This window comes from Ceratotherium simum, chromosome 26 (genome assembly GCF_057802395.1).
Source record: "Ceratotherium simum simum isolate JZ-2026a chromosome 26, ASM5780239v1, whole genome shotgun sequence".
Classification (NCBI taxonomy): Eukaryota; Metazoa; Chordata; class Mammalia; order Perissodactyla; family Rhinocerotidae; genus Ceratotherium; species Ceratotherium simum.
In genome coordinates this window covers 15,585,522-15,610,477 of record NC_141925.1, presented here as the reverse complement: position 1 = coordinate 15,610,477, position 24,956 = coordinate 15,585,522, and the positions used below count along the sequence as shown (strand labels likewise).

The window sequence follows — 24,956 nt, the reverse complement described above, 5'->3', positions numbered from 1 at the left end:
GCCGCCGTCGCCATTGTGCGGCGCTCGGCCCCTCGGAGGGTGTCAGCTGCGGCCGGTGCCTTGAGCTCTCGCTCCCGCTTCTGGTTCTCCTGTCCGGGGAGCCCGGCGGGCCCGGGACTCCCGTCCGTGCCGGTGCGGGCGCCGGCATGTGGCTGTGGGAGGAGCAGGGGGGCCTCCTGGGCCCCTTCTCCTTCCTGCTGCTGCTGCTGCTGCTGGTGACGCGCAGCCCCTTCAATGCCTGCCTCCTGACCGGCAGCCTCTACCTCCTGCTGCGCCTCTTCAGCTTCGACCCGGTGCCCTCCCGCAGGGCCCTGCAGGTGCTCAAGCCGCGGAACCGCGTCTCCGCCATCGCCCACCGCGGCGGCGGCCACGACGCCCCCGAGAACACGCTGGCGGCCATTCGGCAGGTGAGCCCCCCACGCCTCGCGCCCCTCCGGGGAGCTGGACTTCTGCTTGTCCTTCCGCAGATTCCCCAGGCTTCGCGTGATAGCCTTCCCGGTTCCCCATTCGTCCTCAAGAAATACGTTCCTGTGGCTCTCGATCCCTCTGAAGTCTGGACAATCTCCCGACTTCGAGTATTTATAGAACATAGCAAATACTTACATATTTGCTATGTGCCAGGCACTGAGGACACAGTCATGAACAAGACAGAAAGGGGCCTCCCTTTCACAGAGTTGGCATTGAAGTGGGGGAGACAGGCCTTAAATAAGTAAACACATAATAAGCAAGCGAAAGTACAATGAAGAAATAGAGTAATGGAATGAGGGATGACTGGGGAAAGCAGTTAATGCTATTTCCAGATAGTCAGCGAAATCCTCAGAAGAAGTGACTTTTGAACTGAAACCAAGATTGCGAGAAGGAGCCGGCTGTGGATCTGGGGGAAAAGTGTTCCAGAAAAAGGGAGCAGCAAGTGCAAAGGTCCTGAGGTGGGAATGATGTTGGAATGTTCAGATAACAGAATAAGCATATGTGGCTTGACTTCAAGGAACAGAGCAAAGGCTAGTGAATGAGGTAGGAAATGTGGCCAGGTTAAGTAGAGTCTTGGTCAGTGGTTGAGTTTATTCTAAGTGGATCACATTCACAAGAGCTGTCTTTGCTTGTCCTCCAAACTAGCCAGGTCATCTCCTTATCATCTTCCCCCCAGACACACACATTCATCCTCAGATAACCCTGGCGTTGGGACTCTAATCAGTTTCTGCCTCCCCTTGTCACAAGGCTCTCCCGGCAGTCTCCTGACTTCATGAAAATGACCGTTTACATGGTAAGAGAGCTTTTCAGTTGCCTAGCCACTTTTGCATCTGTAGAAATATATCTGATCCTCTCATTTCTTTGAGACATTTTAACATTGAATGAGTAGGAAAGCTGCTCAAACCACAGCTCTTTCTAGAATTCAACCTTCTGATTCCAAGCCTCAATGCTCTTTGTCATAGATTAGAATATGTCCTGGGATGTAAAAACTTGGACTGACTGTCATGTGTCCAGCTAGGGACACACAGTGTTGTGTAATGAGCAAGTTACTTAAGCTGTCAGTGTCCCAGTCAAGAGTCATGACAAGGGTGTGGGAAGCAAGGCACCCTAGGGCACTTCTCACTCTATTAAAGATGGCTTGATTGTTTAAAATCGTTTAGGTAAAATTTAAGTGTTAAGGGAAAAATTTAAGTCTGAAGAAAGAAGGGAGTCAGGAAGGCAGCCTTTAATTGAGCAGAGGGCACCTGACCGTTTATAAACCCAGTTAAACTTCTCTTATGCTTTTTCCCTTTGGTTCTTTGTGATGGAAGGGAGACAGAGCAGCTCTTCTAGCCTTCTGTTTAAAAATAAATCTAAAGATATTGAAGAGTGTATTTTACCTTCTAAACCTAAACCCAGAGAGGTTGCATGAAGTAACACAGCTACACAGGAGATAGAACTCGCATGCAAAGAAAGATGATAATTACCATAGGAAAAAAAGCACATAATTGTCATTGGCTTCCATTTCTACTTACCTTTGTGTAAGTTGCCTTAAAGTATAACTCATTGTTAATTGAGCACAGAAGGTATTCATAAGTATTTACCAATGGGTATGGTAGTTTGGCTAGGAATATGTTTGAGTGAATATAAGTCATGTTAAACGAGGAAGTATGTGTGTGAAATACACATACACATAGAGTGTTTCATATCCCCTCGTGTTGCAAGAGAATTATAGCTAAATTCCATTCATGCCTTGTATGCTTAGGTTGAGCATGTCTTTAATATGTGTAATAATCATAAATAAACATGGTGCCAAGTTGATTACTGGTCTTAAGAGGAAATGAGATGTGGTAATTCACCTTGTTCGAATATTGGGTCATTATCAGTGAACTTTTTAGCTGTAACAGAATTTAGATTCTGAATACAGACTGCAGAAGACAAGGTCGCATCCTCCCGCTTGACTTCAAATTTGTAGTTTATTTCCATCAAAGTTTGTTTTTTGTCCTATTCTTCCTCCTTTTACATGTTTACAGCTCATAATTTATATTCTTAAACATTTAAAAAAAAAAAAACGTTTTACTCCGTGAAAACTCAGGGAAGACATTCTGACAGTGGTAGAATTTCTGGTAGATTATAAAATAGATATATAAGGAAACACTTGAAAGAGATAAGGTGTGTTCCCCCCAAAAATACTATTGTAAGACATTTCTCTAAATAAATAAAAAGATGAGTATGAAGTGTATACTAACATGTGAATTAGAATCAGGTTCATCTTTTTGCCTCTATGACTGGTAAAGAAAGTTGAATGCAGTATAGAAGATCTGGTCTAAGAAATTAATATGGTGGTTGTTTTATAGAGCTTTTGTTTGGGGCCTTAATAAACTACACAGAAAAGACAAATAAATGAACTCATTAGTTCTAGTTCGCTTGCTAAAATAGTGTCTCACCATTGTTACTTTTTGTGTTGTAGCCAAATAAGGATGGGCCTAATGAATAAAAGTATAATTGAACCTAATTATAGTGCCCCATCAAGGAATAAGGATAACATTTGTGTTATAATGAGAGAAGCATGCACTATGAATACTGAAAATGTGATCTAGTTTTATGTGGTAAAATATGGAACCCATGTTGTTTTATCAGGGCATTAATTCTGTCTTTAACTTAGGAAAGATATACCTTTTAATCTTATGGAAAGGTATACCTTTTAACCAGTACAGATGTAAGCATTATTGTAATGACTTTTTCCCTGAGGCATAAATGTTTTTCTAATCCTTAATAGCTTATTTTAAGTGCCAACTCTGAGCCCGGCACCAAGCTTGGTAATTTACAGGCATTATTTCCAAATCCTCACAACAACTCTTAGGATCGTTAGAGTATCATCTTAAAAATGATGAAACTGAGGCTAGAAGACTATAAGTAACTAGACAATACAGCCAGTGAGTGAGAGAATTGGGATTTTTAGGGGGGGAAATCTTGGTCACGTATGTGAAAATCAAACTTTGAAGCCTAGAAGAAAATATAGTTGTATATCTTTATAAATGGGAGTAGGAAAGAGTTTAAATAAGATAGAAAAATCTCCACCCGTAAAGGACGAGTGATAGATTTGACTATATTACGATTAAAAATGTGTTAAAAAGAACACACAGTAACTAACAATGGCTAACATTTATTGAATGCTTCCTGTGCACTAGGACCGTGCTGTATGTTGTTTGTGGGTACTTAAGTGTGTAGTAAATATATAAAGACCTATAATGGAATGATATGGGAATGATGCACATCAGCTTTAAGTGGGCAATTACCTCTGGAGAGGAAGGGGGGAGGATTTTAGCTGTGTCTGTAGTGTCGACAGTAAAGTCGGAGTGGTTAAGAGAGCAGCCTTTACCACGTCCTAGGTTGTGTAACCCAGAGCAAGTTCCTTAATCGCTCACAGTTTCCTCATCTGAGAATGAGAACGTTAATAGTACCTACTGAGGCCAGCCTGGTGGCGTAGCAGTTAAGTTCACGCCTTCTACTTCCGTGGCCCAGGGTTCACTGGTTTGTATCCTGGGCAAGGACCTGCTCACCGCTCATCAAGCCATGCTGAGGCGACATCCCATATAGAAGAACTACAACTCTATAACTATGATATACAGCTATGTGCTGGGGCTTTGGGGAGAAAGAAGAAAAAAGAGGAAGATTGGCAACAGATGTAAGCGCAGGGCCAATCTTCCTCAAAAAAAAGAAAAAATAGTACCTACTGAAGTGTTGTGAAGATCAAATGAGTTCACACATTTCAAGCACTTAGAACCGTGCCTGACAAATAGAAAAGGCTCAGTAAATAATAGATATTATTATGTTTCAGGGCAGCAAGAGAATGAAGCAAATATGGCAAAATGTTAACATCTAAGTCTTTTTTGCTATATACTGTGTATGTTTGCATAATTTAAAGTTTTTCAAAAAATTTAAAATCTCGGTCATAATGAGCATTTCACGTCTTCATTGTGATAGAGAAGCCAAGGATGCAAACTGGATAGTGTGTCTCAGAGGAACCTGGCCAGTGAAATTTAATGTTCAAGTTCTCTTTTTAGATAAATCCTAGTATACCTCATCGAGCTTACCAACTTGTTGGCCACAGCCGGTGCTGCTCACATAAACAAACTGTAATGTCCCCTAGAAGCAGGCTTGGTGTTTCTGCTATAGAGGGTGGAGGTTAACCAACAGAAACCTGACTCTTTTTGGTTATGCCAAAGTAGTGCAAATATCCAACTAGTCAACCAACACAGGGGCATCATCAGAGATATTGTACCAAACCCAGTGTAGGTAGACCGTGGAATTTGCCTAAATTTTTGTAATTGTGAGCCGTGAATGGCCCAGATAGTTAAAGCAATCAGAGAAAATCTAAAGTTCCAGGAGTCTTCCCCTCTGCCACTGTAAGAGTAGGGAGAGTGGGGAAGTTGAAGTTGTTGAGGAATCCATAAGGGTAGGAGTTGAAGTGTAATGTTAACATCCATGAAAAATCAAAACAAGTTGTTTTGCTCTTTGATACAGGAAGGGAGAGGAATCAGTAAGATTCTTCTACTGATACTTCTACTGATTCTGTCTACTTAGCCAGCCCTGTTGGAGGTCTTGAGTGTTTAGATTGCAAAATGATGTCTGTGACCATTTGACATTAATATTGTTGATGCTTTTGTTAAGGCAGCTAAGAATGGAGCAACAGGCGTGGAGTTGGACGTTGAGTTTACTTCTGACGGGATCCCTGTCTTAATGCATGATAACACAGTAGACAGGACGACTGATGGCACTGGTCGATTGTGTGATTTGACATTTGAACAAATTAGGAAGCTTAATCCTGCAGCGAATCACAGATTAAGGTAAGCGGTTTATTGTCACTTAAACACACCTTTCAGCTTTTGTTGGAGATCGCAGAAAGACACTGGCACCTTCTGATTACATCCTCTGCTCCAGGAGAGTTGTTTTGTTGTGTTTTGTTTTGAACTGTATACAGGTTTCCCAAGTAATGAGCAGATGCCAGGAACAACAGAAATATGGCATGGATGTTATTCATCTTTTCCCACTGAGGCCAAATTTGGCCCCAGAATTATTCTCAAGACAATAGTCTGTCTAGTCAATAACGTGACAGTTACTTTGTACTGTCCTATAAATTATAGAATCATGAGGCAAAAGCAAGTGCAGAGGTTTACTTGTCAGTTTTCTTGCCTTCAGGTGCCCCAAGAAACAAATTATAGAGTGGGAGGTGGGCAAAATGGGTGAAGGAGGTCAAAACACACAAACTCCCAGTTATAAAATAAATAAGTCCTGGGGATGTAATGTACAGCATGGTGATTATAGTTAATAATACTGTATTGCATATTTGAAAATTGCTAATAGAGCAGATCTTAAAAATTCTCATCACAAGAAAAAAGATTTGTAACTATGTGTGGTGATGGATGTTAACTAGACTTATTGTGGTGATCATTTTGCAATATATACAAATATTGAATCATGTTGTACACCTGAAACTAATATAATATGTCAATTATATCTCAATTAAAAAAAGAAACAAATTATGCATTCTTTAAAAATCTTCAAGTAATAATATCACCTTTTAACCTAGCCCTTTTAACTCTTCAGATCCTTATAACAAACTTCTGAAGAATCATAGAATTCTAGCAGTAGAAAGTATCCTAGAAATCATGTAGAATAGTACTGTCCAATAGAACTTTCTGCAGTGATGGGAATATTGTGTATCTGCACTGTCCAATATGGTAGCCATTTGTGGTAACTGAACACTTGACATGTGGTTAGCACAGCTGAGGAACTGAATTTTTAATTTAATTTAAATGTTTATTTATTTATGTATTTATTTTTGGTGAGGAAGATTGGCCCTGAGCTAACATCTGTTGCCAGTCTTCCTCTATTTTGTATGTGGGACACCACCACAGCATAGCTTGATGAGCGGTGTATAGGTCTGGGCCTGGGATCCGAACCCAGAAACCCCAGGCCGCTGAAGTAGAGCACACCAAACTTAACCACTACGCCATCAGGCCAGCCCCCTAAATGTAAATTTAAACTTAGTCATATGTGCCTCCCATATCGGACAGTGCATATTGAGATCAATCCTGCTTTTAGAGATAATCCCAGAAAAATTAAATGACTCAAGGGCAAATAACTGGTTCATAGAGAAGCCAGAACGAGAATCTAGATAACCCAATTTCCAATCCAAGAAAATATCCACTGTACCATGCTGTTTTTGCTTGTCCCCAGTGTCTCTCAACCCTGTAAGAGGGAAAGTTCTTTCAGATGTCTAATTTAATCCCCTCATGGTATAGTTTAAACCAGTAGCTTCCAAAGTATTTATGTGTATGTGTGGTGTATATATATGTATATGTTATGTGTATATATCTGTATATCAGAGCTAGTCTTATAAGATATTCCTTAAGAAAGGGGTTCTATGATCAAATAAGATCAAACACTATACTCTAGATGGTTCCGTTGGGGATAAATAGCCCACATCAATCCTTACCTTTAATGTAGTATTTCTCAAACATATATGACCTCAGAACCCATACCCTTCCCACCATTAACACCTGTAGACACTTTGGAATTGGTATACTGGATAATATACTTTAGAATGTGGTTGTTTAGATCCCTCTCTCCTTGTCTTCTTTGTAATACTGAAAAATGTGTGCTCACTGTTATTCATATCGTATCAATTCTCCAGGCAATGATCAATGGAGTACTGAGTATTTGACCAAGTGATTAAGTTATAGTCCTCCCTAAAAGGTGATTCAGACTTTATTTTCCTAGGATCTGAAAGAAATTAAAAGTCAGCCAAAGGAAATCATACTTTAGTCTAGAAAGAATATTAATAACACTTGAAGGTTCTGAGGCCAGGCTGCTGGCATTGCTGTTTACTGTCATCAGATATTTCATTGCTCTAGTGTATGCAAGGGAAAGGCTGGTTTTAGTATTCCAATGACATTGCAGCTAATAAGATGTGAAGTTCAGAGTCAACACTTACAGCAAAAAATGCTTAGGGTCAGCGTCACCCTTCAAATCCTTTAAGAAGGCCTGATCTCAGAGTCAGTGTACCATCTTAATGTCTGTAACACAGCCAGTCTTTGTTCCACAGTTGGAACAGGTTGCATTTTCTTTGCTTGAACACCAAATGAAGTAACTGGCTTGTGTTTAGGGACCATGTTGTAGGAAAAAATGGGTATGTTCTCTGGAATTACACTTACTGTGGTGAGATGCTCATCCTGAGATGGGGACGTGGAATCTAAGACTGGCCAAGGGAACAGCAAATTCATCATCTCTCACTCCCAGGGAATAGACATTGAATAGAAGGGCTGGCAGAATTGCCTGTACGATCTAAATTTTTATCTTTTTTTTTTAAACCAAGATCTTAACGGTTGAAATAATGTAGTTGAATTACGATAAGTTAAATCATGTAGAGTGAAATTTCATTATGTGAGAAAAGCTGATTTCTTATGTATCAGGCACTTAACTTTCCTTTTCTTCATCAGAAAATTATTTATTTTAAACAATTGCACTTAAATAAATGCACAGCAATCCAGTTAACAGATTTATGTATTCCTAGGAATTTCTCCTGCAGAAGGGTCTGTTAGGGCAATTACAATCTCAGAATTAAGTCTCTGAGTTCTCCAATGGTGGCGTATACTCTGCCCTTCGGTAGAGTTCCTAATAATATTATTAATTCAGTGGAAAGCCAGTGATTTCTTAAAAATTAAATGATTTTTGTTTTTGTTGCTGTTGTTTGGTCCAGAATATCCGTAATTTGGTTCAAGTACATGTAGTAAATTTCCCTTGGACTTTGGTATGGTTGCAGAGAGGAAGAAAACACTCTTTCCTTTTGGGTGGGAGACATTTGTGAAATGTCTGTTCCACTAAACATTTATCTTTTTCCTTTTCCACAACGTACTGCTCCTTTCCCTCTCTATAGGAACGATTTCCCTGATGAAAAGATCCCGACCCTGAGAGAAGCCGTGGCCGAGTGCCTAAGCCTTAACCTCACAGTCTTCTTTGATGTCAAGAGCCATGCAAACAAGGTACGGTCTAGACCAGAGACTCCACTTTCTCAAACAGACGTCTTATGTCGTTGCTAGTCATTTCCAAAAGTGACTATATATTTTATTTATTCTTCTTAAATTGTTTTTACAAATTATAATATATTTGCTTCATGGAAGTTTACAATGCAAAAATCCACATCTCTAAGGAAACAGTAAATTATGGAACCTTTCTAACCTTTTAACCTTTGATGGAACCTTTTAACAACTGATATTCTACAGCTAGCACAAAATAGAAGAGTCAGGTTTCTCTTATTTGCATAAAGCATTTACAAAAGATATTAAATAAACAGTAAAGAGGCACCTCTTGAATAGATCACTCAAGTAACCTCATAAAAGAAATTCAGTTGTTGGACACAAGACCTGTGGCATCTGGCTGATAAGTTAAGGGTCTTAGGTGGACAACTGTGGACTGAATTTAAAGAGAACTCCTGTATTTAAAGCTTCTGATAGCTGATAGGATATATCTTTTTACATAGATTTATCCCTTCTATATGATTTCTATCCCATATGGATAGTTCTGTAATTCTGTGATTTGAGTAGTTATACTTTTATCAGAAAATTATTATAATTTCTTCAAATATGCATGACAATGCTAAGTACAATTTGGCTTCAATTTTACAATATTTACTTTTACTCATAAAAACATTATTGTAATGGAAATCAATGGGAAAATATGGTTCAGATTATATTTGTTCTCTTATAACCAGCTTTTCAAGTACAAATACTTTTTTCTGCATTTAGTCAGCTTGGGTATTTTTCCCCTAGCAGTAGTTAAAATCGGTAATGGCCATCTACTTGAATTCTGATGATGTCAATTTTCTTTATTAATCCCAGGATATAGTTGAAACCACTTGTTAAAACCTGAAATATGAGCCTAAGTATATACTCTAACTTTAGTACAGTAAACTCCCATTTTTGAAGAAAGAGGAGAATGGTGCTCTGGCTCATTTATTATCCTGGTAAACTGATAGTTGTGTATGTGTAGGTGTTGCAATCAGTCTGCATCAGAATCACCAGGAATACCTATTAAAAATACACATTCCTGGGCTGTACCAGCCAGGGAGAAATTCTGAAAATGTCAAAGGTGGTGGGGTCAAGGAACACGTGTTTTTTATGAGCACTTAGGGCTATGTTGATGATATGGCTCACATTTGGAACCCTGAAAGGTCCCACCTTTCACCACGGTGTACTGACCTTCATGCTTATTCTTCTAGGATAAGGGGGAAAGAAAGAAGAAGAAAAAAATTTAAAAAAAAATTCAGCTATGTAAGCTTTCTGGTTGGGTGCTCACAGGTGGTTTGGGCAGGACTGAGTAGAACATAGTGACCTAATTCTCCAGAGAACAAGTGTTGGCAGCAAATTGGAGATAGTAGAGCACGGGAGCCAAGGTTACGGGCTTTAGAGCCCAACAGACCATGATTAAGCTCTGTCACTTACTAAGGTGTAACCTTAACCTTAATGAGCTTCAGTTTCCTCTTGGGCAAAATGGGAATCATAGAAGAAACTACCACATAGGGTTGTCGTGAGAATTAAATACTGTAGGTGAAGAGTTACACACACTGCTTATGTGAGTTCAAACAGCAGGAAAACAACGTTGGCTCTGTAGCTCACACTCTGTTATATTAGAGAAGGGGAAGCCTGACATGAATCATTTCTGTGGTCTTTGTTCCATTTTTTTTTTGGAATGCATTTTGTTGCCTATATTTGGCTATAGGTATGTGTAACTTTCCAAACATTAGCAATATTTCAAGATTTATGGTGCAGCAGCGTTAAATTTCACCTAACATCTGGTCAAATCTGTTGTTGTTAGCTGCTGTTGATGCTCAGTGGCCAAATCTGTTAACTCACTAGAGGTCACAATATGTCAACATTTTAATTCTATCGTTTCTTCCTCATTTATTAGCTAGACTACTACAAAAAGAAATTTCTGCTCATCTCGGGAGGAGTTGGGAGACTTCCAGCTCTCCCAGGTCCTCCCTTGTCCCATTGCTTCTGCCGCTATGCTGGTGATGGATGGCGTTTCCTCTCAGTCCCCTGGACTGAGAAAATCTACCCTTGGTAGGTCCCAGGCTGGTTGGCTCATGCTTCCAGCCTCCACTGGCCTGCGGTCTGCCGTACTTTGCAAAAGTGTGACCACAGGACTGAGCCTCTCAGTAAGATGGTAAAGCAGCACTACCCCAGCTGCTTCTCTGTCTGCTGCAGATACGAGCGCAGAACGTATCCCAATGGAGGATGGAATCCACCAGTACTTATCTCAGCGTCCCCATGTGTTAGTAAACTTCTGGTTTATTTGATAGGGTTGCACTTAATATATAATAGTCATTGGCTGGGACTGTTAGATTTTAATAGATTTTGAATACATGAGTCTCTTGGTTTTACAGGCTACCGATGCCCTCAAGAAAATATATATGGAGTTTCCTCAACTATACAATAATAGTATTGTCTGCTCTTTCTTGCCAGATGTTATCTATAAGGTAAAATTCAGGATTTTTGTTGTACATAATATTATGTTCGTTGGAGGTGATAATAGCAGTGGTCTAAGTAAGCATAAGGTAGATGCTTGTTAAATTGAACTGAATCAGTTAAGAAACTCCTCTTTTAAATTAATAAGAAATTCAGGAAGGGGAATGTTCTCATAACCCCATTTAAAATACCATGGTTCTTCTTTAGCTCCTTCTTATACGTTGTTTATGGGCTCATTCAGATTACTTGGGTAAACATTCTCAAAACGGAAAGAATTATGTAGCTTGTCTCACTAAGTAACAGCAGAATATACCTTTTAAAAAATAAGTCTTATAGAGAATTTAAATGTGCATAAAAGTAGGTGGTAGTGCCATGAGCCCCTCTCTAACCATGATCCAGCTTGTTTCATCCATACCCCCCTATTTATCCTCCCCAGTGTTATTTTTTTTTTTTTTTTGAGGAAGGTTGGCCCTGTGCTAACATCTGTTGCCAATCTTCCTCTTTTTTTTTTTCTCCCCAAAGCCCCAGTACATAGTTATGTATCATAGTTATAGAGTTGTAGCTCTTCTATGTGGGACACCGCCTCAGCATGGCTTGATGAGTGGTGAGTAGGTCCACGCCCAGGATCCGAACTAGCAAACCCCGGGTCGCCGAAGCGGAATGTGTGAACCTAACTGCCACGCCACCAGGCCAGCCCCCCCAGTGTTTTTTTAAAGCAAATCCCAGACATCATATCATTTCATCCGTAAAAATTACATTAAGTACCTTTAAAAAGTGATTCCTTTTTTAAAAAACATAGCCACAATACCATTATCCCATCTAAAACCATTAACAATAAATCCTTAAGGTCATCAAATATCCAGTCAATGTACAAATTTTCATTTGTCTTAGAAATACTATAAATGGTTTTTTGTTTGTTTTTTTGCAAATTGTTCATTTGAATCAGGACCCAAATAAGGACTGCATGTTGTAATTTTAACTCTTAAAACCTGCATGCTCTTTTTTTCTCCCTTGTAATATATTTGTTGAAGAAACTGAGGTTTTATAGAGTTTACCCAGGTCTGGATTTTGCTACTTTTGCTATGATGCAGTTGAACACATCCTTTTCCTCTGTATATTTCCTATAAATAGGTAGTGAGAACTAAGGGCTTGATTAGATTAAGCTCAATATTCTTGGCAAGATAAGCTCACAGGTGAGGGTCTCTTTCCACCATGGGGCACATAACGTCTGGAGGACTCTGTTGTTAGCACCTGCTGTTGATGCCATTGGCCAGCTCTGTCAGTTTACTAGGGTTGCAGTATTTTAGTTCTGTCATTTCTTCTCCGTGTATAACCTAGAATACTTTTATAAGAAGAAACTCTCAGCTACTGTGTAGTTACCCAATAGGCAAACAACTGCTTAATCTTTCCCTTTATTTACCAGTTTCCAAAATAATGAGTTGGTTCTGTAACATTCTTCGACAGTCGCCGACAGAGCATACATTTACAATTGTACAGTTAGGGTGGACCCTATCCAGATGTAAACTGTCACTGAGATGCATAGAGTTATGGGGCTTTCAGACAATTGCATCAGTGTTTCCCAGCTCACTTGAGGCCTTTAACATGTCTGATAGGGGCTTAGCGGTTAAGTGCGCACGCTCTACTGCTGGCGGCCTGGGTTTGGATCCCGGGCGTGCACCGACGCACCGCTTCTCCGGCCATGCTGAGGCGGTGTCCCACATACAGCAACTAGAAGGATGTGCAGCTATGACATACAACTATTTACTGGGGCTTTGGGGGGAAAAAAAAAGGAGGAGGATTGGCAATAGATGTTAGCTCAGAGCCGGTCTTCCTTAGCAAAAAAAAAAAAAAAAAGAGGATTAGCATGAATGTTAGCTCAGGGCTGATCTTCCTCTCACACACACACAAAAAATGTCTGATACATTCTCCAGAGGAGCATAGAGGGGAGACTGAAAGAATGCCATCCACATCTCCCATTTCTCCTTTGCCCTCTCCCCTTCCCATGGCCCACCTCTCCCCTCTCTCCATTCTGTCTTCTCGCTTCCTTCTCACCCTACTTCCCTAGGTCCACAACTCTTTTTCAGCAATTTTCTCTAGAAAGGATCAAAAGCTAACCAGCCCATCTTGAAGTGATCATGGTTCCATTCCCATTGAGTTCCAATTATTTATCTCTGGCCAGAACTTAAATCGCTGTCCAATTGAAAGTTAATTCTTGTGACATTATTAAATTTGACCCCGAGATGGTAATTTTCTCATTGTGAAGATGGGATTGCAATTCTTTTAGGATTATGAAGGAAGTGTTCTTATTTTTACCGTACATTAAATGCTTTACATCTGTCACATTATTTTCTCAATGAGTTTATGGTAGAGTACTTATTTAGTAGATGGGGTGGTGGGGAGCAAGGTACCAGCTATTGGTCAGAATGAGTACAATGCCTAAATCTAAAGAGCAAATGAAAGATATCGGACCTAAGATATGATAATTATTTTATTTTTCCGAAATTACTTTTCAGATGAGACAAACAGATCAGAATGTAGTAACAGCTTTAATTCACAGACCTTGGTGCCTTAGCCATACTGGAAATGGGAAGCCACGCCATGATACTTTCTGGAAACAGTACTTGTTTATGGTAATGGACATTTTGCTTGATTGGAGCATGCATAATATCTTATGGTACCTGTGTGGAGTTTCCGCTTTCCTCATGCAAAAGGATTTTGTATCCCCGTAAGTTGGAAGATTTTTTATGTTCTCCTGACACATTTCCTGAATGTTCTTCTTGGGAAGGAAGGATTAACAGTAGACTGCCTGGATTGGTTCCCACCCACAAAGCCCACCATGCCTTTTTTAAGTTGGAATGCCACTAGCTTCTTAAGTGGGAAGAGCTCAGGCATATTTCACTGTTTCTAAAATGAGTTGACAAATATTCTTAGGTTTTAGTGCATTTTAAAGAAAAAATAAACCTGCCAAACTATGATGAGAGATTACATTTCCTTGTGATGGGCTCCCTCGGAAAACCAACATAGGATCCAGAGCAGAGCCACGGTGAAGAGGTCCTGTGGATGTCTACCTCATCTCTCCCATCTTTTCTCCCTCTCCCCTGTACCTTACAGGCTCTGCTCCATCGCTTCCAAGAAACCCTCTGTTCCTTAGTTTGCTAGCAATCTCTGAATCTTTCTTTTGGCAGTTTTATAGCTGTGTGTTTCAGCTGATTACAGTTGTAAGTTTCATATAATTTCAGGCATGCATGTGTTCAGTAAATATTTGGTGTATGCCTACAGTATTGCAAGGTACCGTGTTAAGAAACTGAAGATGCTGTGGTAAAGAAACAGACCCATGGCCTACCCTCATGAAGTTTATAGTCAAATGGAAGAGAGAGGCTAATCAAGTAAAAACCCAATAAACAGTGAAGATAAATGCTCTGTAGGAGAGAACAGTGTACATATACTTTGTGGTTTGACCTAGTCAGGGAAAACCTCCCCGAGACAGTGACAACTGAGCTAAGATCTGAAGGGCGAGTAGGAATTGAGGAGGGCGGAGGGTGGAGATCCAAGTCAGAGGGAAAAACACTGCAAAAGTGGCAGGAAGGAGCCTGGTTCTTTCAAGGAATTGAAACTTAATATTCTGCAGCACAGAAAAGAAAGGGGGAGTGTGGTATAAGATGAGGCCAAAGAGACAAGTGGGGCTAAGCCAGGCACGGCCTCCATTACTTTTTTAAGGGAGTAGAGGGGTCTTTAGTGAGCCACTGAAGTATTTTAAGCTGGAACAGCGTGGAGGAGGTTCTCCTGCGGGGTTTCGGAACGCTCCTGATTTCAGTGCATAGGCCAGTTAAGCAGCTCTTTCTGAGCACTATTACTACTCGGTACCGTACCTAGTGACCATTACAGATTCCTGGTCATTATTCTAACAGGACTGGTTTTTCCTCTTTCTCCAGGGCCTACTTAAAGAAGTGGTCAGCTAAAGGCATTCATGTTGTTGGTTGGACTGTTAACACCTTTGATGAAAAAAGGTACTACGAATCCCATCTTGGTTCCAGCTATATCACGGACAGCATGTTGGAAGACTGCACAGCTCAGTTCTAGACTTCTCCCCCAGCGAGGAAGCACGAGTACAGAAACTGCCTGCTGGCCTCATGCAGGGATATCAAAATACCCTTTGTGCCAGCCCAAGCCCTGGGGGAACAGGTGGCTTGCACAAGCACTGGTCGTAATTGGATTTTTACTTGAACCAAAACCCGGTGTTGCCACCATGCTGCATGGAATGTCTGAGTTCAGCACTGTTGCTCTTGAAAACCTGGGTCTGCAAAAAGGCACAACAGCTCCAGCCCCAACCTAGCTGAGGCATCCACCGAGACCCAGTGAGGAAAAGCACAGATGGAGTTGTGCACTTTGGGGGTGCAGATGCAAATGCATGGGAAATGCATGATTCCTCAGAGTTGACATTTTAAAACTTGACACTCTTATGTAACTTATGTATTTAAAATATTTGTATTCAGCTATGTTGATGTCCAACTTGTGACCATACTAATAAAATCATTTAAAGGAGCACTAAGGGAAAACTGTGTACCAAGCAGCATACTCTAAGACATAAGGAATATAGAGAAGCTGTGTCTGCAATCCAGAGACCAGGGCAACAGCCCCTGGTGAGGCTTCACTGAAGCAATGAAAATGGCAGGAAATCTTGATACCATTGGGAGGGATTGTTTATGGTATCTTGAAATAAGAGCTATGAACCACTAGGGGCCAGAGTTGCACTCTTTCAGGCTGCTATACAATATGCTCGTAGACAATTAGAGCTGAAAGAAACTTCCAAGAATTTCTAGGCTTGTCCAAATGAGAAAACTAAAACCTGTGGAAGGGAAAGCTCTGCCTCAGAAATGACACAGCTGGTGACACAGCAGAGCCTGACCTCATGATAACTAAAATTTCTTGGTTACAGTTTGCCAGGAACTTGAGTGGTTTAACAGGCATTATCTTAATTAACCCTCGCATAAATCTTGCAGAGGTAGTATTCTCTTTACTGGGGAGGAAACCAGGGCACTGCACAAAGTCACCCGAAGTCTCAAATGCCTTGGTGCAATTGAGATGCAAGTCCAGGTGTGCCTGACTCCACAGTCCCGGCTCCTATCCACTTGCTCTGTCTGTCCTTACAATGCCGAGTCCTGGACCCCCAGCTCTGTGCTCTTTCCCACGTGAGCTTCCAAGGGTCTTATTGTGAGCTGAAGTAGCAATATTTAAAATGAAGTTGAGCCTTTAAAGAATTGCAAAGCCGTGTCCTCTTGCTGCCCCCCCACACCCCCACCTTTCAGCCCCATCTGCAGCCCTGATCACAGGCCCACAGCTTAGTTATGACCTCCCTCCTGAGTCCTACCAGGTCACCAGCCTCACCGCTGCAGCGGCCAGGCCACCAGTCCACACAGCTCGACGGCGGTGAGAAGCAAACTGATTTTTGCTACAGTTGATGTTGGTAGGAGCATGACAGATGGGGCTTGGGGCATTTTCAATCAACATTTACAAAGAAATTTTCTTGAATTTTAAAATTAACAGTGGGACGAAGATTTATTCAGTGAACGGAACAAATATCTCAACTGCGTGTACTTGCATGCCACGTTATGACTAGTGACAAGAGAAGGAAAAAGTGACAAAGCATCTGTGGACTGAATTCCCCCTTTGGCGCACCTCCAGAGACTGCACAGCACTGGACAGGGGAGGAATTCTCTTGGGGGCAGTACAGCGCTAACATTCCTTCTGTGGTGTGAGGTCCTCTTAAAGAGCCAGGAGTTCTCTGTCTCTTGACCTTTGTCCCAAATCCATTTTCCCTTGACTCAGCCAGGCCCAGTTAAGGATTTAGACCCTACGCTAAGGTGGTCTGGGCCTTAAAAAATGGAGAATTTGGATGAAGAAAGAAGGTGTGAATGCGGACTACTATTAAGCGTTTACTTGGAAGGCTTAGTATAGGGATTTAAAATATAGGATTTGGGATCAGAGAAAGCTAAATCTGATTTCCTGATCGGCGATTTACTAGCTGTGTGACCTTGGGCAAGTTACTTAATTCATCTGTAAAACAGGGGCAGCATTAGTGCCACCCCAGGGAGTGGTTGTGATTAAATGAAAGGGTACATGTGAAATGCTTGTTAATAACACATTTATTGACTGCCTACCGTGTACTAGACTGTTTCAAATGCTTTCCATGTGTCTACTCTGCAACACCATGAGGTAGGTGCCATTATGATCCCATTTTATAGTGAAGGAAACCAAAGCACAGGGAAGTTAAGTAATGCCTAATGTCACACAACAGTAATAGGATAAGGATTCGGGCCCTGGTGATGTAATTCCAGGGTCCACACTCTGAACCCCTGCTATTATTGTGTCAGGCCCATGGCAAGGACTCCATAATGAGAACCATCGTAATCATTCCCAGTACCTATTACAGTGCGTGTCACATAGTAGATGCTCAATAAGTGTTTGTTGAAGGAATGAATTATGGGATATCCATATGGAAACTTTCTTGAGGAAACTGGAGATACCAACCTAGAGTGAGATGAAAATTTGGGAGTGTAGATAAATAATTCAGGATTCAGCAGCATCAAGGGGCCATCCAAAGTCATGATAGATAGCATTCTTTCCAAGCAAGTCAATACAGATAAAAATCACATCCTCTGATGGGGCTGGCCGGGTGGTGTAGTGGTTAAGTTCACGCACTCTGCTTCGGCGGCCCAGGGTTCACAGGTTTGGATCCTGGGCACGGACTTATGCTCATCAAGCCATGCTGTGGCAGGCGTCCCACATATAAAGTAGAGGAAGATGAGCACAGATGTTAGCCCAGGGTCAATCTTTCTCAGGAAAAAGAGGATTGGCAAAAAGTTAGCTCAGGGCTAAGCTTCCTCACCAAAAAAAAAAAAAAAAAAAACACATCCTCTGCTGGTCATTGGTCTGCCCCTCTGCTCTCAGGATGCTGGAGACAGATAACATCAACGGGCTACCTCAAAAGGCTGAAGAGATCCACTACTTACTGGATTAAATAATACTCCTTTTCTTATTTGGAGATAGGTGTCCACAATCCTGTTTTGACCAGAATTTCACCAAGATATAAATATTCTATCTTTATTAGATGCAAATTTCTAAAGAAAACTACACCCACCATTTCCTGAAGTGGGAATGGTGCTTCAACAGGACAGTAATCCACAGCTTTGAGGACGAGGGAGGGTGTGAGTTAAGTTAACTTCCAAACATCTTCAGCCTGGAGTGATGGTTACTGTATGACAAGGTTACTTGATTTCTCTGATCAAAAATACTGCAGATTAATGACATTGTGTGTTCTATTATCAAACTTTAAATTGTGCTCAAAATCTAACAGCAGAACACTCAGTGTTGAGAAGAGGCTGGATATCAGCTAGGCACAGTGGTTCTCAAAAGATGCTATCCTTTGAGACATTTATTCAACATCAGCATAAGGGCAAACTTGTTAGAAACGCAAATTCTCAGAGCCCAACCCAGAACTACTGAATCTGAAACTCTCCCTGGGGCTCAGCATCTGTGTCTTAACAAGCCTTCCAGGTGGTTCTGATACATGCTCAAGTCTGAGAACCACTGAGCCAGAGAAAACCCAGAGTCCTCAACTCTGCCACTAACTAGCTAGGAGACTTCACCTGTGTGTGCCTCAGTTTCCATCGTCTGTGAAACGGAGATCACAATATTTTCACTGATTGTCTTATAGCAATGTTATGAGGTTCAAAAGAGACAAAAAGTGAAAGTGTTTTGAAAAATGTGTTAACAGTGTAATAACATTGTTATGAAGATAAAATAAAAACATGTGGAAGTGCTCTAAAACTGTACTACTGGGGCGTGGTCCTCTGACCCATAGCCCCAGATAGAAATGCAGACTCTCAGGCCCCACCCCCAACCTCACAAATTAGAGTCTGCTTTAGAACAAGAGCCCAGGTCATTAAACAAGAGCAGCGCTGTGCGGATGGTCACACAACACAGGGGTCAGGCATTACTCATACCAGGCAGATGCAGTCATGAGCAAAGCAGAGGCCCCTCAGCTCCCACCTGAGCTCCTCTCAATGGTCTACCTCACAGTTGATCAGACATACAAATACTGTGAAAAAGTTCCAACTTGGAGAATTTAGGGAGGTTCCGTGAAGTGCTATCATGCTGCAAGACAATGCCTGTTAATGAGCTGAATTCTTACCACTTGTCCCCACTTCGAAGGTTACAAAAATATATGTCAGTCGTATGCTATTTTATTTTTTTTTATTATTATTTTTTTTTATTTATTTTTTTCCCCCAAAGCCCCAGTAGATAGTTGTATGTCATAGCTGCACATCCTTCTAGTTGCTGTATGTGGGACGCGGCCTCAGCATGGCCGGAGAAGCGGTGCATTGGTGCGCGCCCGGGATCCGAACGCGGGCCGCCAGCAGCGGAGCGCTCGCACTTAACCGCTAAGCCACGGGGCCGGCCCAGTCGTATGCTATTTTAGTCCCTTGTTTTATAATTGGACTTCACACAAAACCATCTCATTACCCCATAAGAAATGAACCAGGCAATCCACTATGGCCACTTGGAAGGATCAGATCCTGCAGAAATTCAAAAGAGGTTATCCTTTTTTTATATTTAAAACTACAGGGCTAGGGGCCAGCCCGGTGGCATAGTGATTAAGTTCATGCGGTCAGCTTCAGCGGCCCGGGGGTTCAGGGGTTCGGATCCTGGCCGTGGACCTACACACTGCGACCCACACTACAGCATGAAGCCATGGTGTGGCGGCATCCCACATACAAACTAGAGGAAGATTGGCACAGATATTAGCTCAGGGACCATCTTCCTCACCAAAAAAAACCACTACAGGGCTTATCCAGCTTTCAAGTGACTATTGGAAAGCATATGTTACTTTTATCCTTTTCAAGTAATTAAGGGTTGGAAGAGGAGGATGGGGAATGCCCCCCGAAGATTTTGATACAACAGTCTGAGCTCACCATTTACATGTTTAGTAAGTGCCTCGGTGGCTTTTATGGTCAGACAAGTTTGGGAAGAACTGCTCTAGATCCTAGCTGGGTAGTGCCCAGCCCTGAATTCCCAATGAAACCATCTGGGGAGCCTTAAAGAAAAAGGATGGCTGCCTGACTGAGTTGGTCTCGAGTGGGGCCTGGGTCTGGCTGCTGATGGACAGCTCCCCGTGTGACTGAGTGCAACCAACATTGAGAACCTGCTGCCCAGTGAGGGGCCCTGGCAGCACTGGGGGAGAGTTGGCCCCTGTTATGGGCTGAACTGTGTTGACCCAAAATTCATATGCTGAAGTCCGAACCCCCAGTATCTCAGAATGTTAACAGTATTTGGAAATAGAGTCTTTACACAGGAGAATAAATTAAAATGAAGTCATGAGGGTGGGTCCTAATCCAATCTGTCTGATGTCCTTATTAGAAGAGGAAATTCAGACACACAGACACCAGGAGGTGCACATACAGCAGAAAAACCATGTGAGGACACAGCAAGAGGGTGGCCATCTGCAAGCCGAGGAGAGAGGCCTCAGAACGAAACCTAAACTGTGCGCCCTGACACCTTGATCTCGGACTTCCAGCCTCCAGAACTGTAAGAAAATAAATTTGTGTTGTTGAAGCCACAAGTCTGTGGTATTTGGATATGGCAGCCCTAGCAGACTAATAAACCCCCATCTCAAGACCAAGTGTGAAGAGCATCCTCACATCCCAATGTGTGTGTGAGACCTACAGACTAGATCTTTCTACAGTGTTCATACCTCCAGGAGAGGCAGGGGCTGCACGGAAGTGGAGACGAGAGATGGAGGTGAGTGGAGCAGCATTCCATCTCAGCATATGGTAATCAAGCAAAGACGATGCTTTCCGAGGGATTCCACATGTCAGTGGAGAAGCCAAAGGAGCAGAAACAGCATTAAGGTGACCCGGGGGGAAAAAAAGCACTTCAAACATCAATTCCACGGGCTGCCTTAACCGACCCCACAGACAAGTTGTCTCCCGGGGTCCCCTGGGCTTCTCCTTCACAGCACCTATCACAATTATGATTAATCATTGTGTAACTATTAAGTTCCTGTCTAAATTAATCTGCTAGATAGCACCCGAGGGCAGAGACTGTGTCTTAACCTGTTCACCACCACTTGGCCCCTATTTGTTGAATGAATGCATGAACACTACTAGCAACCACTAGCAAAGATGATACCAGAAGAAATTAATTCAGTTGGTGAAATTAATTCAGTTGATGAAATGAATTAATGAATAAATAAGTCAATGAAAAAGTGAATCAATGACTGAGCACAGATTGGATGCTTGTTTCAAATGAACCTTAAATGTTTTTTAAATCTGGTTCCAATTAGATTTCATGACACTGCTTACTTAAGAGGAGACCTCACCCCTTGAGTAAGTTGGTAATTTTACTTTCTGCTGGACCCATTGATTTTAATGCATTGTGAATCATTTGGCAAATCTGCAAAAGAATGCTATGTATATGTATGCATATGTGCATATACAGGCACACCTCATTTTATTGCGCTCTGCAGATATTGCATTTTTTACAAGACCCTCCACCAGCAAAAAGATTACAACTCACTGAAGGCTCAGGTGATGGTTAGCATTTTTTAGCAATAAAGTATTTTTTAATTAAGGTATGTACATTGTTTTTTTAGACACAATGCTATTGCACACTTAATAGACTACAGTATAAACATAACTTTTTTATGCCCTGGGAAACCAAAAAAATTGTGTGACTTGCTTTATTGCAATATTTGCTTTATTGCAGTGGTCTGGAACCAAAGCCGCAATATCTCCCAGGTATGCCTGTATACACACATATATATATTCATTCCACACACACACATATACATACATATGTATATTCCACACATCACCACTGGTTTCATGTTTGGTTCAACATAAGACTTCGATGGTCATGTATAAAACCTCATAGAGGCAGAGTCTCAGTGCACACCCCTCCACCCCAGTTCAACCCCAAAGACTCATGCACTCGATACACAATAAAGTTCTTAGACGAGACCTCTGGTTGTATTTCACCTTTGGGTACCATGGGGATGCTTTTAGCTCAATGTCATGAACAAATGCAGGTTTCACATCTCTGATTGAGGATCACATTTTTATTCAGGCTGGACACTTGTCTTAGCACCAGTTTCCAAACCTTTGCCAGGTCTGGGAAGAGAGATTTCTAAGGACCAATAATTCACATGCACATCTCTTGAAGATAAAATACATCACTCCCAGGTTGTCTCTTCCCAGGTTTTTGTGAAGTAAATCTTACGCCAGTCTTGATTAGAAAATCCCAAATATTTTATCTTGAAAAATCAGTAGTTGGGGTGTAAAAAGCCAGCAGGGAATGTCCAATTTGACTTCAATTTACAGTGTGGTCAGTTTCCACTCTTGGCTAATAGCTTGAATTCCCCTTCTGGAAAGATCCGAAAGGCCCAGGTGTCATGGAAGAAGTTGTTCCATCTTTCTCTTCTTTCCTTATTTGACTGGTGTCTGGCTACCACAATAATCATCAGGCCCTTGGATTATCTTCTTGAACTGATCGCCTAAATCGCAGGTCTGAGTTTGACATAGGAAAGAGACGTTAGCACAGACAGACACTGACCCATCTCTCCAGGGAAAAGACCAAATTGGCTTTCAAGACCCCACAGCTTCTCATGCCTGCCTTGCCTGCTCCTTTCAAGTTTCTTCAGTCCTCCCCTTGAACTCCCATCATTGGATGCTGTCGGTAAATGCTATTCCAAAAAGATGAATGGGTTTTTTGGTTTGCTTGTTGCCTCCCCAGCATCCATTCTCCTTCTGGCATCAGCAGCAGATTTTCTTTGGGAACCCACCCTTCCCCACCCTCAGTCCCTGAGTCTATAGGGTTGTACCACCTGTATCTACAGACGAGGCCTGTGACTCAGATCTGGCCAACGAAATCATCACATTTTCATGGCCACAGCCATTGGTTCATGGAGGGGCTCATCACCCAATCACATCCAATGAAACACAACAAGAATTCTGGGTCTCTCACTCTTTCCCACTAGACTTCAATCTGAGAAGATATCAGAAGCTAATAAAGCTGTCTTGTAATTAATAGGAAGAGCCTGTTTGAGAAAGGAGCTAACACGGAAAAGAACTGAACAGAAAGAAACCAGGTTCTGGTGACATATTGTGAGCCCTGGCTTCTAATGAAAGAACTATTCTTGGGTTTTTGCTAAAGCCATTTTGGATCAGTTCCTGCCATCGAATGAGTAACTGATACGTGGGCAATTCTGACCCTCTAACTTGGGATATGGCATCTAGAGGAATGAGGTCTTCTTAGGGCCAGTTAGGTTACTCACCACGAGCAGCATTGTGTTCCCTGACATGCAAAGAGCCTGGCTGCTGAAAAAGAAGAAAACAGGTAGCCTCATCACTGGAAAATCATGTAGAACCTGGGGTCCTGTTGCATAGCTAGTAAGATTTGTGAGCCCCCCACCATATCAAAACTAAGAGGTGACAGATTAAGACCAAGGCTCAACCATAGAAATATCGACCATGTTTTGTTTTGTTTTTTAGGGACAGTGATTCAATCATTTATTCATTCATTTCACAGATATTTACTGAGTATTTACAATATGCCAGGTAATATATTACTACCTGGGGCTGCAAGGGGACAGACATGGTTCCTGCCTTCATAGGATTTAGAGCCTCTACATCCCTCACCTAAATCGCGCTGACAGTATTAATCTGCACAGATAGTGAATGACATGGCAGTCTCTTCTGACAAGATCATAACTTCCAAAACTAGTGGCATTTGAATTTAGGTGGGCTTTTATCCACATTTCCCAGGACACCAAGGAAGCTAGCAGGGCTCTGGAATTAGGGTTCTAGGCATCTCTTATACCCACTTGGTAAGAATGAAATTGGTTAAATCTTGTTAAGAGCGTGATATGGCAATATCTATCAACATTATCATGGGCTTGCCCTGTGGCAGAAATACTCACATAAAATAATTATCACAAAAATGTTTCATTACACACTACTTCTAGTCCTAAAAAAGCACCTGGGATCAACCCAAATATGCAAACATGTACAGACTGAGACAATGTCCGAGATATTTAGTGGAGGGGAAGCTATGATACTATGTGTATAGTATAGCCCCACTTTTGTAATAAATAAATAAAAATGTTAGTAGATGCGTGTATGTTTGCAGATGCCTGGGGGGAAAGATCTGGAAGAATATACACTGAAGCATTAATATAGTGGGGTGAGATGTCAGGGCACTTTTCATCTCAGTGGGATGTACTTCTGTAGGATTGGGTTACAGAATAGCCACATGCAAGCCCCATGAGAGCTGGGCCTTTACTATGTTCACCGTGATAACCCCAGTACCTGGAAGGCATGGAAAGTGTTGAATGAATATTATCTGTTAAATAAAGAGTACAGAAATGTTTAAACGTAGAAAGTGAAGTGCCCTTATGTGGTTCGAGTTCCCTGATGCACTTTTCACGGGGAGGCAAGTCTATGTCACAGGGATCCCCAGGCAGCCTCTGGCCTCACCTCCACGTCTCTCCTTTCCTGTGTGAACGAGCTGGGGCTTGCTCTCCTCTCCGCATCCTGCAGCTTAATCAACTTTTCTATCAGGAACATTTTATCTTTGCCCTCCTGCCAAGAAGGAAAACGAATAAAACAACATGGAGGATGAACGATGGTGTGAGGTGGAGAAGCAAATGATGGAAAGGAGGTGGATTTTTAGGCAAGTGGGGTCCCAGACGTTGGATGGAGACGGCTGCCATGTTTTCTCTTGAAGAAAAGAAACATTTCACAGCGAAGTCACGTTATCCCCCATAGCCTTCCTAAATTGTAATAATCTCCTCTAAAGCGATTTCCCCAGCAGGCTTGAGTAGCAGCCTTCTCCAGCCTGCTGCCAGAAGCAACTGACATGCCATTGTCTGCAGGCCCAAGACAAATGGTTTACAGAAGCCTCTTTCTTGGCATGCCCTCT

The 24,956-nt window shown here is 41.8% G+C and overlaps 2 protein-coding genes across 7 annotated transcripts in view; one reads left to right on the top strand and one right to left on the bottom strand.

Moving 5' to 3' along the window:
* The first annotated feature begins 19 nt into the window (after positions 1–19).
* On the top strand, positions 20–17,104 carry GDE1 (glycerophosphodiester phosphodiesterase 1). Of its 4 annotated transcripts, XM_087417054.1 has the most exons (7): positions 272–407; positions 1,216–1,261; positions 5,122–5,297; positions 8,390–8,495; positions 10,898–10,990; positions 13,493–13,704; positions 14,912–17,104. In XM_087417054.1, the coding sequence occupies exons 2-7, from the start codon at positions 1,241–1,243 to the stop codon at positions 15,057–15,059; spliced, it is 756 nt and encodes a 251-aa protein (XP_087273180.1). In that variant the 5' UTR covers positions 272–407; positions 1,216–1,240; the 3' UTR covers positions 15,060–17,104. The 4 variants fall into 4 exon arrangements, with proteins under 4 accessions (XP_087273179.1, XP_004441879.1, XP_087273181.1 ...); XM_087417053.1 differs by lacking the exon at positions 1,216–1,261 and having other exon boundaries at positions 20–407; positions 13,493–13,609; XM_004441822.3 differs by lacking the exon at positions 1,216–1,261 and having other exon boundaries at positions 21–407.
* Positions 17,105–22,080: 4,976 nt separating this feature from the next.
* TMC5 (transmembrane channel like 5) overlaps positions 22,081–24,956 on the bottom strand; it is a 71,837-nt gene continuing 68,961 nt past the window's right edge. For 2 of the 3 annotated variants that reach the window (XM_087417051.1, XM_014796322.2), the window contains exons 19-21: positions 24,512–24,616; positions 23,311–23,353; positions 22,081–22,543 (exon numbers count right to left, since the gene is read on the bottom strand). In XM_087417051.1, coding sequence (XP_087273177.1) covers positions 22,497–22,543; positions 23,311–23,353; positions 24,512–24,616 — 195 coding nt within the window. In that variant the 3' untranslated portion in view covers positions 22,081–22,496. The remainder of the gene's footprint in view (positions 22,544–23,310; positions 23,354–24,511; positions 24,617–24,956) is intronic. The other variant, XM_087417052.1, reaches the window with a different exon arrangement.

Coding starts and splice junctions, on each gene's coding strand:
- GDE1 (XM_004441822.3), top strand. CDS start 147: ATGTGGCTGTGGGAGGAGCAGGGGGGCCTCCTGGGCCCCTTCTCCTTC. Junction 8,496..10,897: donor TCAAGAGCCATGCAAACAAG/GTACGGTCTAGA, acceptor TTGGTTTTACAG/GCTACCGATGCCCTCAAGAA. Junction 10,991..13,492: donor TGCCAGATGTTATCTATAAG/GTAAAATTCAGG, acceptor ATTACTTTTCAG/ATGAGACAAACAGATCAGAA.